General features: G+C 47.0%; 1 protein-coding gene and 1 long non-coding RNA gene across 3 annotated transcripts in view; one reads left to right on the top strand and one right to left on the bottom strand.

Moving 5' to 3' along the window:
• The window catches only part of LOC127004600 (serine/arginine repetitive matrix protein 2-like), a 69,240-nt gene extending 58,498 nt beyond the window's left edge, over nt 1–10,742 (bottom strand). The window contains exons 1-3 of one of the 2 annotated variants that reach the window (XM_050872584.1): nt 10,711–10,742; nt 5,066–6,781; nt 3,500–3,575 (exon numbers count right to left, since the gene is read on the bottom strand). In XM_050872584.1, coding sequence (XP_050728541.1) covers nt 3,500–3,575; nt 5,066–6,249 — 1,260 coding nt within the window. In that variant the 5' untranslated portion in view covers nt 6,250–6,781; nt 10,711–10,742. Of the gene's footprint in view, nt 1–1,961; nt 3,200–3,499; nt 3,576–5,065; nt 6,782–10,710 lie in introns of those variants that run through there. The other variant, XM_050872676.1, reaches the window with a different exon arrangement.
• The window catches only part of LOC127005636 (uncharacterized), a 91,141-nt gene that overhangs the window by 64,856 nt on the left and 10,083 nt on the right, over nt 1–16,202 (top strand). The window lies entirely within an intron of this gene.

Genomic DNA, 16,202 nt, shown 5'->3' on the forward strand with positions numbered 1-16,202 from the left:
TATCTTCTTTTACAGCAAGCTATACATTCATTCCCTTGCCTTTCCTTTGAGCCACCACCTTCGTCAGCGTCGTATATCCCTTGAACTCAAACTATACGATTTCTCTCTTCTCAATCACCTTTGCGAGTGCTCTTTATCTTTCTTGATCTTCTTTTAAAGCAAATTATACATTCCCTTGCCTTTCCTTTGAGCCACCACTTTGTCAACGTCGTATATCCCTTGAACTCAAACCATACAATTCCTCTCTTCTGAATCACCTATGCGAGTTTCTTTTTATATATTTATCCACACTAATCTATGCATGTCCTCGCCACTCAGTCACGTTTGATAGGTTGCTGCACTCATTAGGTTACACCGCCGACCAATGACCAAACGCTCTCTCTTCCAGTCCTAATGTCGACCGCAAATTGAACTGAATAGAGTTGATGAAGCCAAACGCTAATATTAATTCGTGTCCTTTGTAATCAGGTTAGAGAGAGAGAGAGAGAGAGGGGGACCGGATTTTGATAACCAGTGACGTGAATGTGACATGTTTTCGCATTCCCAGAAGTCCTTAATCCATATCTGAATCACGAGAGAGAGAGCATAAAGAAAAAATATCGGACTGATGTTTTTTTTCTTCGTTTTTTTATATATGAATGTGGGTCAGATCATTCCCTTGTGATGTGACCTTCCGGTTTTCCCTGACCACACCTGTGAATATTTCAGGTGTGTGTGTGTGTGTGTGTGTGTGTGTGTGTGTGTGTGTGTGTGTGTGTGTGTGTGTGTTTGCAGGTGAAGAAAATTTGTGTAGTTATGGAAAGTGCATCGTACCGTGTGTGTGTGTGTGTGTGTGTGTGTGTGTGTGTGTGTGCGTGTGTATGTTGGGGGCGCGTGTGGTGGGTAATTATCCTGTCACCACAACACGTTCAATACCGGTCTCCTCTCCCTCCTCCTTCACCCCCTTCTCCCCCCCTTTCCTCCCTTCTTCCTTCCTTCCTTCCCTCCATTCTTTGCCCTCTTCTTTCCATTCTCCCCTTCCATGTTTTTTTCCTCTTCATATTTTGCTGACCTCACGTTTCTCATTATCTATCTTTTTTTTTTCATTCGTTCTTTCTCTTCTTCCCCTTCCTTCCTTTCTCTTCGTTCCCGTCTTCATTTCCTTCCGTGCCAGTCTTCCTATTTTCTTCTTTTCATTCCGTGTTTACCTTCCATTTCCTTCTCCCTTTAGTGTTTTTTAGTAATTTATATCTCGTGTTCCTTGTCACGTTTCCACCTACTGGTTGTTCCTCTATTCTTCTCTTTTCCACTTCATCTCTTCCTTCTTTCCATTGGTTCCATGTTCATATTCCTCCCCTTTCCTTCTTCACCTCCCCATCTCTCTTCCTCATCTATTCTACCGCCTTCTCCTTCCCCACTTCTCTCCCCTATCTCTTCTAGCACCATTCCCTTCACCTTTCCCTCAACTCCTTCTCCTTCCCCTCTCCTTCATCTGTTCTCCTCAATCCCTTCCCCACCTCTCTCCCTAATCTGTTCTCCCCCTTCCCCTTCTCCTTCCCTTGCCTCGCGACACACCTCCCCTGAGCCATTGCGAGCACAGGTAGGCAATTGATTGATACTGAAGCCGTGGATTGTAGCCGCCACAACACCTTACCTTGACCCCCCCCCCCTCTCTTACTTCCTCTGCCTCTGTCTCACTCATGACCTTGCCAACGCAGACAAAGAAAAATTAGTGAAAGTTTTGTGGTCATGAATACATTCTGAAAATGTAACAACGTTAAAATAGCTTTTCACACACACACACACACACACACACACACACACACACACACACACACACACAGGGGGACACGCCCCCCTCCCCACCCCACCCCCCTCTTAATGTGTGGCTTTAGGCAAAAATTACATTTGCGCTCCAGCTAAGAGCCGCCCTTGAGGTGCCCGCCCTGAGCCCCGCCGTGCCCGGGGCCGCGCGGCCTTACCTTGTTCATGCCGTTGCCCATGGCTGCGACGAGGGGCGGCCCGTCAGTGGCTCGCGAGTCGTCACAACACGTCGGCGGGGCCTGGCCGCTCGCACACACCGAGCTGCAGCTCGAACATGGTCTCGGCCGCGGCGTTCATACCGTGGCAGGAGGCAGCAGGGGCCAGGCGGGCTGCGGCGGGGGTGCTGGGCCTGGCGGGGCTTGCGTGCCGGGCTTCACCGCTGCGGCACAACACTAAGGCAAACTGCAGGTCTTGGCGTCACCCCGCCCCTCGCACATCTGAGCGTGTCCGGGGAGCGTACCCCTACGCCCTGGTGATCATCATGCTACTGAGCTGTGTCCGTGGCCAGCCTCCAGCCGGACCGCTGAGCAATGCACGGCTGGGGCGGACGCCAGGCTTCACGCAGGCGCCCTCACAGCCTCACCAGCCCTCATTTTTCTTCGCCTCGTTTTTCGTTTTCATTCTCTCAAATTCTGCGAATATAGGTTCCATCCCGGAGGGCCGCGAAGGTAATGCCACAGGGCTCGACGCGGAAAGGCAGAGAGGCCGTCCCATGCCTGCACGCAGACATCCTACTGCTGGCTAGTCACTCTTATGCGGAACTGTGATTTTTGCGGCCGCCGCCAGGGGGTGTCACTCAGGCGGCACGCGACGGCCCTCCCCCCATGGCAGGTCAGCTCGTGGGGACAGGCACGTCATGGGCCTCAGTTAAAATATTAGAGTGCGACATAAACCATGACCCTGGCGGAGCGGGAGGAGGGAAAGAGGAATAAAACACGGACGGCGGTGGTAGCGGGTGCGGGGCGGGGGCGGGGAGGGCGAGGGAGGGGCGCCGGGAGGTTCGCCGATCGAAGCCCAGCGAGAGTGACCGAAAGTGTTCCAGAATGGCTCGCTTGGGGCTGGAGTAACGTGGATTTTCTTACCCCAAATGTGGTTAGAAATTGATAATGTTCCACCTCTGTCCCCGGCAACCCCTGAAAGCTACTGTATTGGATTATGGCGCTTGTGGTGGAGGTGGGAGGGTGTGAGGGTGGAGGTGGGTGGGTGAGGCAGGGTACAGCTTCCACCGCAACCCATCCCCGCCGCCCTCGCTCCACCCACCGCCCGAGAATCCCGCCCATGAAATATTATCGCTGACGCCCGCCTTGCTGATTCAGGCCAACGCTCCCTGGGTCCCTTCCATTGATTGTAAGGGCGAGCCACACACCTGACACACACACACACACACACACACACACACACACACACACACACACACACACACCCTTCGCCCCCCCCTCAGATCCTACCCCCCCACCCCACACATATATTTTAACCATCTGCAATAATACGATAAAGACGATGAAATGTGATAAAAAAAACATGACATACGATCTTAAAATTACATAATCCTTTCAATATATAAACACACACACACACACACACACACACACACACACACACACACACATGACCACGCACAATCTCCGCTAATGAAGTAACATCTCGTCGCCTTCTTCGGGGCAGGTGAATTCTATATACTATCGCCCCTACTCACCCCGAGGTAGATAGGCCCAGGGCGCGGGATATCGACCTGCAGGAACCACGGCAAGGGACACGGCGCCCGCCAGTACCTGAGGAAGGGAGCGAAAGAGGCGTGAAGAAAAATGTATACCAATTCTTATCATGCATTAGGATGAAGTAACAAGTGTTTTTTAGGCTCAGGTAACATTCTTAAGGGTCTCTTGTTTTCTTCTTGTTTTCGGGGGGGGGGGGGGGAGGTGCGGCCGGATCGAATTTTGTGTTATTTTTAGCATCGCCGAGCCTGCCAAGTTTCGGAGGACTGGCTCACTCCGGATCAAGGCAAAGTTTAGGTAAGGTCAGGCCACGAGGGACGGTGAGAGAGAGAGAGAGAGAGAGAGAGAGAGAGAGGGAAGGAAGGAAGGGAAGAGGAAGGGAAGGGAAGGAGAAGAATAGGAGGAGAGAGAGAGAGAGAGAGAGAGAGAGAAAGGAGAGGAGAGGAGAGGAGAGGAGAGAAGAGATTCCAGTATGAGCCGGCGTGGATGCTGGAGCCGTTTCCACCACTACGTATTTCAGTGGCGTCTAAATATTGGGCTGAAAGGATGCTTCTTCTGACTCGCCTCCTCTTCACAGTTCGATGACAACATAACTAATGGTGGGAGGGACGCAGCTCTTACTATACGACCAAAAAGGCTTTAAAATGGGTTACAAGGGAGATGCTTAACGTAAAACTGGGTCACATTAAGATAAGTTTGTAGTATACAGGCGACTCTTATCCGACCTCTTGCAGACTCCTTAGGTTCTTATGTTCTTATGTAGGGTTTGGGAACCTGATATTTGATGGTGGGAGTAACGCAGCTCTTAGGACTATAAACAGGCTTTTAAATGGGTTACGAGGGTGATGCATAACGTAAAACTCGGTCACATTAAGAAAAGTTTCAAGAATACAGGCGACTCTTATGTATGATTTGGGAACTAGATATTTGATGGTGGGAGTGACGCAGCTCTTAGGACTATCAAAAGGCTTCAAAATGGATTCCGAGGTGAGTGATTAACGTAAAACTGGGTCATCTTACGAGGCCGTGTGGATGGTTCTTCTCTAAACCCCCTTTACTTCACAATTTGGTAACTGAAATCGCTGAGGGTGGGAGTGACGCTACTCTTAATACTTATTCTCTCTCTCTCTTTCTTTCTCTCTTACTTACAAAGACTTCAAAACTGTCGCAGTGGTAAAGCTTAGAATCGGGTCACGTTGAGGATTAACGGTTAAATCGCCTGTTCTTCGCACTTTGGTAACTAAAATAGCTGACTTTGGGAGTGGCGCTACTCTTAATACTTTCTCTCTCTTACTTACGTACAAAGGCTTCAAAAGTTTCGCAGTGGTAAAGCTTAAAATCGGGTCACGGTGAGGATGAATGGTTAAATCGCCTGTTCTTGGCACTTTGGTAACTAAAATAGCTGACTTTGGGAGTGACGCTACTCTTAATACTTTCTCTTTCTTACTTACGTACAAAGGCTTCAAAAGTGTCGCAGTGCTAAAGCTTAAAATCGGGTCACGTTAAGAACAGCTTGAGGATTAATGGTCGAGAGAAAGCTTACTTACTTGCAGCCGACGCCATGATGCGAGTGTGCCTTCGGGGTGCAGAACGGCCACGTCTTGGGGCTGAAGCTCAAGCGTGTGGTTGGTTTAGTGGTTGACTGGTCCCTCGAGGCTGTAGGCGACATGTTCCCGGTGCCACAATCCGAGGCGTCCACGGTGGTATTAGTGTATGCGTCATCGGTGAAGGAGGCGCTGCGGGTGGTGGCCGAGTTACACCTGTGGGAGGAGGAGGCAGGTGTTGTGGTGGTCGTGGTGGTGGTGGGGACACAGGTGCTGCCGGCGGGGGCTGAGCGGGTCCTGGGGCGTGACTTTGGGGTGGTAGCGGCGTTAATGGGGCAGGAAGATGACCGCGTACGAGAAGAGTTTTTCCTGACGGCCTCGAGTTTGGGCCAACCCACCACGTACAGGGAGATGTTCTTATACGTGATGGGAAGCTTGATGTCCCTCACGTCCACCTCGTCCTCCGCTTCTCCCGTGCCCTGCGGTGGCTTGCTGAGGGAGGCGCCGTTGTTCAATTTGCTACCTCCGTGTTCCCACCGTGGCGCACTCACCCCCGACACCCTCATGCCCGGCCGCTTGGGTCCCTCCCCGACCAGACGCGGCCGACCCTCCGACAGCGACCGCCACGACTTGGGCACCGACTTATGCGGGCGATTGTTCAGAAGCTCCCTAAACGGACATTTCTTGTGGCACTCATAGCTCGTGTTCAGGAGTTGGTACTGGCTGGGCTTTAGGCTGTACTGCGCCGTCAGCGGGGGCCTGGGCGGGACGGGGGGCGCACGCTCCTTCGCTGTGGCTGGTCTCCTCCCGCCGCCTCGGGTCACGAACCTCCCGTCACTCCTACGGTAAAACTTTCCCATATTGACGACGCCGTTCCTGTAGGGCGTGGCTGCGTCCCCTCTGCCGGCCCCGGGAGTGAAAGGGCTTCCGTCCGGCCCGATTACAGTGTCCGCGAACCTTACACTCTTGCCGCTGCCCCGCTCCTCCTTCATCCGCCCGCCGCGCCCCGCCCCACTCGGCCTCGGTCTCGGCGTGCAGGAGGCGGGGCGCACGCTGAGGAGCTGCCGGAAGGGACAGTCGTCATGCGTGTCGCTGTCCTCATCGTGGTGGTCGTTAGTATTGGAGGCCGGGGAGGGCGTCGCGGCCAGGGCGGTGGTGGGCGGGAGGGAGGTGCTTCCGGGACTCATGTGGCCGCGCCCTTGTCTCACCTCGCAGCCTGACTTCGAAGGTGGACTCACTTGGCACCCTCTCGCTAAGCAGCTTCACTTCCCACTCTTAGATCACAGCCTCACCGTGTTCTCACTCTTCAGCCTCGCTTCTCACCCTGTAGTCGCAAACTTGTCTGACTTCCCAACCTCACTTTCCTTTGCCTCACCTCACAACCTCACTTTTCAGTCTCACTTCTCTCCTCATAGCCGCAAGCTTGTCTCAATTCGCTGACTCAACCTTGTCCCACTTCGAAGTCTCGCCTCCTAGTCTCTCCTTTGTCTCACTTCCTAGTCTCTCCTTTGTCTCACTTTGCAGCCTTAATTCGTCTCTCTTTCCTCGCTTCACTTCGTATAGTCTCTTCCTCTTCTCACTTCGCAGCCTCACTATCTTGCACGTCGCTCTTCCGTTAACCCGAACAGGCGGCGGTAGCAGGAGGCGGGTGTTGACGGGCGTTGGTGTGACAATCCTGGACACACACACACATAGACACAGGTAGATGCGGAGTCGATTCTGGGGAAGAAAAAATATGTTACAGACGAAGACTTTTGTTTGAATGTAATGACGCGGAGAGAGAGAGAGAGAGAGAGAGAGAGAGAGAGAGAGAGAGAGAGAGAGTTTAATTTATAGGGCATGTAGAGAAAGTTGGTACAAGGGTTGTCAGTTAGCGTATAGCATTGTCCACATAAACGTACATACATACATACATACATACACTCATTCCATTGTTCCTTCACACACACACACACACACACACACACACACACACACACACACACACACGCGCGCGTTTCCCAAGGCCGGAACTGTTATATTTTTTTTTTTCTCCTCACTTTTTTTTTCTTTCTTTCCCATCCTCTCTCGTTCGCTGATAAAACAAACAAACGAACAAACAAACTTGCAAGTGAGAAAATAAATGACATAGATAAATTAGAAGGAATGGAGGGAGGGAATGTAGGAAGAGGAAGAGGAAGAGGAGGAGGAGGAAGAGGAGGATGAGGAGGAGGAGGAGGGAGGATGTGCATATTTTAACTGTATTGTGTGTGTGTGTGTGTGTGTGAGAGAGAGAGAGAGAGATGGCGGAACATGTGGCTGTAATGAATGGCGGGGGGGAGAGAGAGAGAGAGAGAGCATTCATGGTGATGTTTACTGTACACTATCACCCCACTTCCGCTCTCTCTCTCTCTCTCTCTCTCTCTCTCTCCTGTTTTATAAGGTTTGCGTGGTTTCTTATATTTAAATCCACGTAAATCTCTTCTATCTTTAATTTTGCGTAATTCTCTCTCTCTCTCTCTCTCTCTCTCTCTCTCTCTCTCTCTCTCTCTCTCTCTCTCTCTCTCTCTCTCTCTCTCTCTCTCTCTCTCTCTCTCTCTCTCTCTCTCTCTCTCTCTCTCTCTCTCTCTCTCTCTCTCTCTCTCTCTCTCATCCCGTAGTTTACCTGTAATTACCTAACGAGTCATTATTTCCCGTTCTTTTCCTCCCTGGATTGCGTGTATAAACTCCCTGCGTGATGGGGCCACCATGCTAACAGTACTCTCCCTTCCTCTCCCTCCTCTCCCTTACTCTTCCTCCTCTCCTCTCCCTTATTACTCTGCTCTTCTTCCTCCTCCTTCTCTCCTCTCTCATTCCTCTGTCTGTCTCTCCCTTTCTCTTCCTCTTCTTTCTTCCTCTGTTTTCTCTCCCTCTTCTCTCTCCCTTCCCTCTCTCCCTTCTATCCCTTCCTCTCCTCTCTTCCTCTCCCTCCTCTCCCTTACTGTCCTCTCGTTTTCTCTCCCTCCTCCTCTCCCTTCCTCTCCCTCCTCCTCTCCCTTCCTCTCCTTTCTCCCTTCTATCCCTTCCTCTCCTCTTCTTCTCTCTCCTCTCTCTTACTGTCCTCTTGTTTTCTCTCCCTCTCCCTTCCTCTCCTCTCTCTCTCCCTTCTATCCTCTCCTCTCTTTCTCTCCCTCCTCTCCCTTCCTGTCCTCTCGTTTACTCTCCCTCCTCTTTCCCTCCTCTCCGTGACTCCTCTCCTCCTCCTCCTCTTCTCCCTCTCCCTCCTTCCTCTCCCTTCCTCTTCCTGTATACCGTTTTTCATTACATTACGCCATCCAGTATGTCACGGGCACTCTCTCTTTTTCTCTCTCCCTTGCTTTCTCTCCTCTCCTCTTTCCCCCTTCCTTCTTTTTTCCTCCTCTCCCTCCCTTTCCCTGCATTAATCTTTTAAGTACATTACACTATTCAGCATGCTACAGTTACGCTCTCTCTCTCTCTCTCTCTCTCTCTCTCTCTCTCTCTCTCTCTCTCTCTCTCTCTCTCTCTCTCTCTCTCTCTCTCTCTCCATGGTCCATTTTTTCACTAATTTGCCACTTCCGCCATGCTATTTATTTATATTATCTCCCTATCTACTATTATCTACAATCTCCTATCTACTTCTATCCTCCTTTCCTCTCTCTATCTCCTCTCTTTCTCCTCTCTCCTGTCTCCCTTCCTCTCTCTCCCTCTCCTCTATTCTTCATTCATTACACCATTCTCTCTCTCCCAATCTTTTCTTCCTCCCCTATCTTCCTTCTCTCTCCTCTCCCTTTCTTCTCCCTACTCCCCTCTCTCTCCCATCTCACCTCTTCTCCTCTATATACCCTTTTATCACTATGGTACAGCACCCACCTACACGCACCCACACACGCGCACACACCGACCTTGTTTGTATCTATGACGCAACACATACGAGGCAGTTTGTCAATAAGCTTTTAACGTGGACAATAGTAATGAGGTTTTTATATAGGTTAGTGCTCCCCTCACCCTTCCTTCTCCTCCTCCTCCGTTGTCATTACATTTAGTTTAGTTTACCCGGAAAAGAAAAGCCGTTAGTGCGTTTTCTACTTTAACGATTCTTATGTAATTTACTTGTTTTCTTTCTTACTTATTTACTTACTTATCTATTTGTTTGTTTGTTTGTTTGTTGTTGTTTTTGTACTCGTGGTGATATTTTTATGCATTTTAAAAGTATAGGTATGTGGTTAGATTATTCTCTCTCTCTCTCTCTCTCTCTCTCTCTCTCTCTCTCTCTCTCTCTCTCTCTCTCTCTCTCTCTCTCGTACGTTATATCAGGGTTTTACAGCGTCATAATTATCGTTCTGAGCTCTCCCGTTAGCTTAGCAAACGAGCCCTTCGCGGAATTCGTTAGGGAGGAGAGCTTAAGTTGCGATGGTGGTGGTGTGTTGCTGGAGTTTGTGTTGCTTGCTATGTGTTGCTTGATGTGTGTGTGTGTGTGTGTGTTGCTTGCTATGTGTTGCTTGATGTGTGTGTGTGGGTGTTGCTTGATATGTGTGTTGCTTGCTGTATGTGTGTTGCTTGAGTTTGTGTTGCTGGGTCTTGTGTTGCTTAAGTTAACTGTATACACCTTTCTTTTGTGTTGCTTGAGTTTGTGTTGCTGGGTCTTGTGTTGCTTAAGTTAACAGTATACACCTTTCTTTTGTGTTGCTTGAGTTTGTGTTGCTGGGTCTTGTGTTGCTTAAGTTAACAGTATATACCTTTATTTTGTGTTACTGAGTCTTGTATTGCCTAAGTTACCTGTATATACCTTTCTTCTGCTGTTTTTCGTCTCGTCTCGTGTCGTTCGTGAGATGCGTGTTGCGTGAGTATGTTGTGTATGCGTGTGTTTGTGTGCGTGTGTGCGTGTGTGTGTGTGTGTATCTTTTCTCTATTGTTGCGAAAAAAATGAGGTTATGTAAGACTTGGGTTGCGCTGTTTTTCTTTTTTTTCTGTATGTTTTGCTTTTTTTCTTATTTAGTGGATTTTGTCTGTATTTTTTTATCTTTTCATGTAACACGTTTGGTTTGTAATGGTCTTCGTAGTAGTAGTAGTAGTAGTAGTAGTAGTAGTAGTAGTAGTAGTAGTAGTAATAATGACACTGTGATAGAAAGAAAAAATTATTACTAGCAAGAAAAAAAATGGATAACTTAACAGGAAAAGAATGAGGAAGTGAAGGAGGAGGAAGAAGAGGAGGCAAAAAAGGAGGAGGAGCAGGAAGAGGAATGGGATAAAACATGAGGAAGACACGGAAGAGGAGAAGGAGGAGGAGGAGGAGGAGGAGGTGTCAATATCCGGAGACACTTCATCACCATCAACTTCAGACCATCCTCTCACACGCAACACCACCATCATCATCACCACTATCACCATCATCACCACTATCATCACCACCACCACACCAAAAACCAAACACCACTACACTTTCACCACCACCACCACCATCATCACCACCACTATCACCACCATCACCACCATCATCACCACCACCACAGCAAAAACCAAACACCACTACACTTTCACCACAACTACCACCACCACCACCACCACCATCAGTATAACCTCAACACCACCACCACCACCATCATCAGTATAACCTCAACACCACGAACAAGCCACCAACCACCACCACCAGTCGCACCTCCACCACGTACCGCTCGGATTGGTGATGTGACCTGAACGCCCACCTCCCAGCAACTGAGCCACCACCACCACCACCATCACCACCAGTCCTCCACCACCACCACCACCACCACTGTCACGCTGAGGTCACTTGGAAAAAGGATTGCTCTCACGAAGACTTCTTGTTCACAACCTGTCCCTCCTGTGTTTTTTTTCCTTTCTTTCTTTCTTTTTTTTTTCTTTTTTTCTTTCTGTCCTCGGTGTCTTGTGTGTGTCGGAGGGGGGCATATGAGGACTTGTTTTTTTCTTGTTTTTTTTTAGTTTCTCTCTCTCTCTCTCTCTCTCTCTCTCTCTCTCTCTCTCTCTCTCTCTCTCTCTCTCTCTCTCTCTCTCTCTCTCTCTCTCTCTCTCTCTCTCTCTCTCTCTCTCTCTCTCTCTCTCTCTTCGGCATTTATTTTCTTTCTCTTTTTTTATTTCTTTTATTTATGCAGTCTTTCTTGTTTCCTTCCTCTCTCCCTTTCTCGTTTTTCCATCCATTAGGCCAAAGACAACTTTCTTTACTTATTTCTTCACTTCTCTTTTTCTTTTTTTTCCTTCATTTCTCTTTCCAATTTTCTTTTCTCCATTTTTCTTCTTCTTTCTTTCCTTCCTGTTCATATTTTTACTCCAGGAAGCCAAGGGCAGCATTCTTTACTTCTCTTTCTCTCTCTCCTTTTCCCTCCCTCTCTCCCTCTCTTTCTCTCCTCTCCATTCCTTCTCTCCTCTCTTCCTTATTTTCACACCTTGCGGCCATGAACAACTCTCTTCACATATCTCTTTCCTTCTTTATCCAGTCTTCCTTCTCTCCATCTTCTCTCTCTTCCTCTCTCTTCTCCTTTATTCCTTCTCTCGTTCTCTCTTTTCCTTATTTTCACCCCGGGCAGCCATGAACAACTCTCTTCACATCTCTCTTTCCTTGTTTATCCAGTCTTCCTTCCCTCCGTCTCCTCTCCCTTCCTCTCTCTTCTCCTTTATTCCTTCTCTCGTTCTCTCTTTTCCTTATTTTCACCCCGGGCGGCCATGAACAACTCTCTTCACATCTCTCTTTCCTTCTTTATCCAGTGTTCCTTCCCTCCGTCTCCTCTCCCTTCCTCTCTCTTCTCCATTATTCCTTCTCTCGTTCTCTCATAATTTCGTGAACTAACCATTTGCAGACACGACGAAGCTCTGGGTCCTTGAGATGTCGAGCTTGCGTGAGTGCATTTCGTGTCTTCATCATGTTCTAATTGCGTTCCAGTCATCAGTGTACCGCCGAAACAGGCACTCAGAGGTATAAGGTAAAGTTGGGCGTGTACAAGAAAGCTGCGCGTGACCTCTGTGCTTAAATCCGTTACAGTAGACGAAGGCAGAAAGATTGGAACCTCTTCTTGTCTCCGAAAGGGTGTTTGATTCACGGTAACTGATTAAATTGGAAAATGGGGCAATCATGTGTTTTATATATATTTTTTTTTATTGTATTCCTCTCATTTACTTTGTTTTCCGAGCGTGTTGTTGTTTTCTATTTTTTTTCTTTCTTTCTTTAATGGATTAGTTTGCTCTCCCTATCCTAAACTTGCAGGCATCAGAATTAGTAGTAGTAGTAGTAGTAGTAGTAGTAGTAGTAGTAAAAGTAGTATGGTGGTGATGACAGTGGTGTTGATGGTGGAGGTGCAGGTGGTGATGGTGTTGATGGTGAGGTATTGAATCAAGGGGAGATGGTGGTGATGATGGTTGTGGTGAAGGCGATACAGGTGATGGTAGTAGTTGTAGTGGATGGTGATGATGACGGCGGTGGAGGTGGTGGAGATACAGGTGGTAGACAGTGGTAGTGGTGATGGTGGAAACGGTAGTGGTGGTGGAAGTGCAGGGGACGGTAGTGGAGTTGCATATGGTAGTGGTGGTGACGATGGTGGTGGTGGTGGAGGTGATGGTGGTGACGATGGTAGTAGTGGTGGTAGTTGTGGTGGTGGTGGTGGTGGTGGTGACGATGGTGGTGGTGGTGGTGGTGGTGACGATGGTGGTGGTGGTGGTGGAGGTGATGGTGGTGACGATGGTAGTAGTGGTGGTAGTTGTGGTGGTGGTGGTGGTGGTGGTGACGATGGTGGTGGTGGTGGTGGTGGTGGTGACCTTGCTCGCCGGTGATAATACTCGATGCAGAATAAACTTTTGGCTTCTCGCTTTTGTTGTTGGCTTGAAAATATTACCGCATCGATTCCCGTCAGTCGTGTAATTACCTCGAGCCTCGTCTGATTCCTGCTGCCTCCCGCGCTCATATTCCATTATTCCATTCCCATTCCTCAATTCCCGTTCCTTCTGATTCCTGCTGCCCACGCATTTCATTATTCAGTTCCCATTCCTTATAATTCACGTTCCTTATAATTTCCGTTCCATATGATTCCTGTTACCCGGTCATATTCCATTATTCCATTCCCATTCCTCATAATTCCCGTACCGTATGATTCCTCCCGCGCTCATATTCCATTATTCCATTCCCATTCCTTATCATTCCCATTCCTCAATTCCCGTTCCTTCTGATTCCTGCTGCCCACGCATTTCATTATTCAGTTCCCATTCCTTATAATTCACGTTCCTTATGATTTCCGTTACATATGATTCCTGTTACCCGGTCATATTCCATTCCCATTCCTTATAATTCCCATTCCTCATAATTCCCGTACCGTATGATTCCTCCTGCCCACACATTTCATTATTCAGTTCCCATTCCTTATAATTCACGTTCCTTATGATTCCTGTTACCCGGTCATGTTCCATTATTCCATTCCCATTCCTTGTGATTCCTCCTGCTGACCGCTTTCATTCCATTATGCCATTCCCATTCCTAATTTTTATTGTTACTATTATCATTATCTTTATTATTATTATTTATTTTGTCTTGGAGATGAGAGGGAAGAGGAGAGAGGAGGAGGAGGAGAGGAAGAGGAGAAAGGGAGAGGAGAAGGGAGGAAGGGAGAGAGGAAGGAAGGAATGGAGAGATGTAGAGAGAGAGAGAGAGAGAGAGAGAGAGAGATGTGAATGATGGAGGGGGAGAGAGGGAGCGAGGGAGTTGATTGCATAAGTCTCTCTCTCTCTCTCTCTCTCTCTCTCTCTCTCTCTCTCTCTCTCTCTCTCTCTCTCTCTCTCTCTCTCTCTCTCTCTCTCTCTCTCGATTACATTATTTTTTCGGCATACTTTTTCTTTTTTTTTTCTTTTTTTTTCACCCACGCACACAATTTTACGTTTTTTTTTTCCCTGTTGCTTTATTATCCGATGTATTTTTTCTTATTTTTTTATTTTTTTTATTTTCGTGATTGTGTAACTTTTCATTTTTCGTTCCCTTCCTTTCTGTTGTTGTTGTTGTTGTAGTTGTTGTTGTTGTTGTTGTTGTTGTTGTTGTTGTTGTTATTGTTCATGTTGTTGTTGTTGTTGTTCTCCTTGTTTTCCATTCTTCTTTAGCTACACTGCACCGTTTATATGTATTTGCGTACCCGTGATAGATTCTACTTCGATACAGTACTCTCTCTCTCTCTCTCTCTCTCTCTCTCTCTCTCTCTCTCTCTCTCTCTCTCTCTTTTAATTGTTCCGCTACGTCAATTAAGTCGAGGGAATTCCTGTGTTCCCTCTCATGGCTTTTTCCTGTTAGAGATTAAGACCGCATACTGCGCTCTCTCTCTCTCTCTCTCTCTCTCTCTCTCTCTCTCTCTCTCTCTCTCTCTCTCTCTCTCTCTCTCTCTCTCTCTCTCTCTTATATGTCTATCTATCTATCTTTATATCTCTATCTCTTTCTCTCTGTCGCAGCTTTTTCAAAACTGTACGATGATCTTTTATATTTTTGTCAATTTACTCCTGCCGTTGCGTTAGGAATAATTTGAATACCGAGGTGCTTTCATCTGCTCTGCGGGCACCAAGGAGCAGCGAGTAGCGGGCTTTTTTTATTATTGTTTCCTTTTTTTGTGCCCTTGAGCTTTCTCCTTTGTTGTAAAAAAAAAAGTGGTTGTCTAAAGGAGATTAAAACACCAGAGCGGGCAACCTCTAATGAGCAAAATAAGCTTCTGTTGCCTACATTTCCGTATTTCCATGTTTCAGGCTGTCTATATATCTGTAAATCTATGTATCTGTCTATATATCTATTTATCTTTCTATCTGTGTATCACTCTCTTCCTATTTGTCTACGCTAGAGAGATGGTGTTTCCTTTATACTGATTTACGTTCCTGAAGTTGTATATCATCCTTAGACGCCGTTCTGTCACCTTAACTGTCCATACATCATCATTTCTACCCATTCTCCGGCGTCCCTACATCTCTTCATCCTTCGTATTGATGATAGGCCTAGTCTGAGCACCTCTACTTCGCTCGTCTTCAAGAGGGCTCAGCAGGGGAGTTTGTCGTTCCTCAGACGTTATTTAAGTCGCTTTCTTTAATAATTTTGTTATTATTCTTAGAGACGAAACTAGAGAGAGAGAGAGAGAGAGAGAGAGAGAGAGAGAGAGAGAGTACGGACACTAGGTATACACTGCCTTTGTAAAAATAAAAGAAAGCTTGAAACTAACACCAGCAGACAGATTTTTTTCCTCTTCTTTATCCATGAAACTAAGTGGACCTTTTTTTTCTTTCATCTTTCCCAAACTGTAAGGGATTGAATTCCTTGACGTATATATAGGAGCGTAAGGCAAGGTAAGGTAAGGAAAGGTAAAGTTAGGTAAGGTAAAGTAAGGTAAGGTTGGGAGCATATCCAATTAGCTACGCGTTACCTCAGTGCTCATATCCGTTACCGTAGGCTATTAAAACGTAAAACTAGCCTAGCATAATTTACGATCATCTTAGTAGTAGTAGTAATAGTAGTAGTAGTAGTAGTAGAAGTAGTAGTAGTAGAAGTAGTAGTAGTAGAAGTAGTAGTAGTAGTAGTTGTAGTAGTAGTAGTAGTGGTAGTAGTTGTAGTAATAGTAGAAGTAGCAGTAGTAGTAGTACCATTAGTAGCAGTAGTAGTAGTAGAAGTAGTAGTAGTAGTAGTAGTAGTAGTAGTAGTAGTAGTAGTAGTAATAATAGCCTACCTAGCGGCTATAATATGACGAAGAGGCAGGGGACAGTTGTGTTTTACTACGTATATATATTTTTTATTTATATTTATTGTCATGTCCTTGGCTCCCGTCCATTGTGTGGGGGAGAGAGAGAAAACGATCCATAAAGTCATATTTGGGCGATATTTTAGGGGGGACTGAACGGCAGGTAAGGGCTAGCTGACCGTTATCTCTCTCTCTCTCTCTCTCTCTCTCTCTCTCTCTCTCTCTCTCTCTCTCTCTCTCTCTCTCTCTCTCTCTCTCTCTCTCTCTAGTCTATATATCTATCTTTTCTTTCTTATACTTTTTTTTTTGTTTTTCTATCTATGACTATTATCTTTCTATTATCTATCTATCCGTCTATCTTCTATCTATCTATATTTTAATCTATCTATATCTATCAATTTTCTTCCTTTCCTTCCTTCCACCTCCTTTCTTTCTTTCCTTCTTTT

This window comes from Eriocheir sinensis, chromosome 1, assembly GCF_024679095.1.
Source record: "Eriocheir sinensis breed Jianghai 21 chromosome 1, ASM2467909v1, whole genome shotgun sequence".
Lineage (NCBI taxonomy): Eukaryota > Metazoa > Arthropoda > Malacostraca > Decapoda > Varunidae > Eriocheir > Eriocheir sinensis.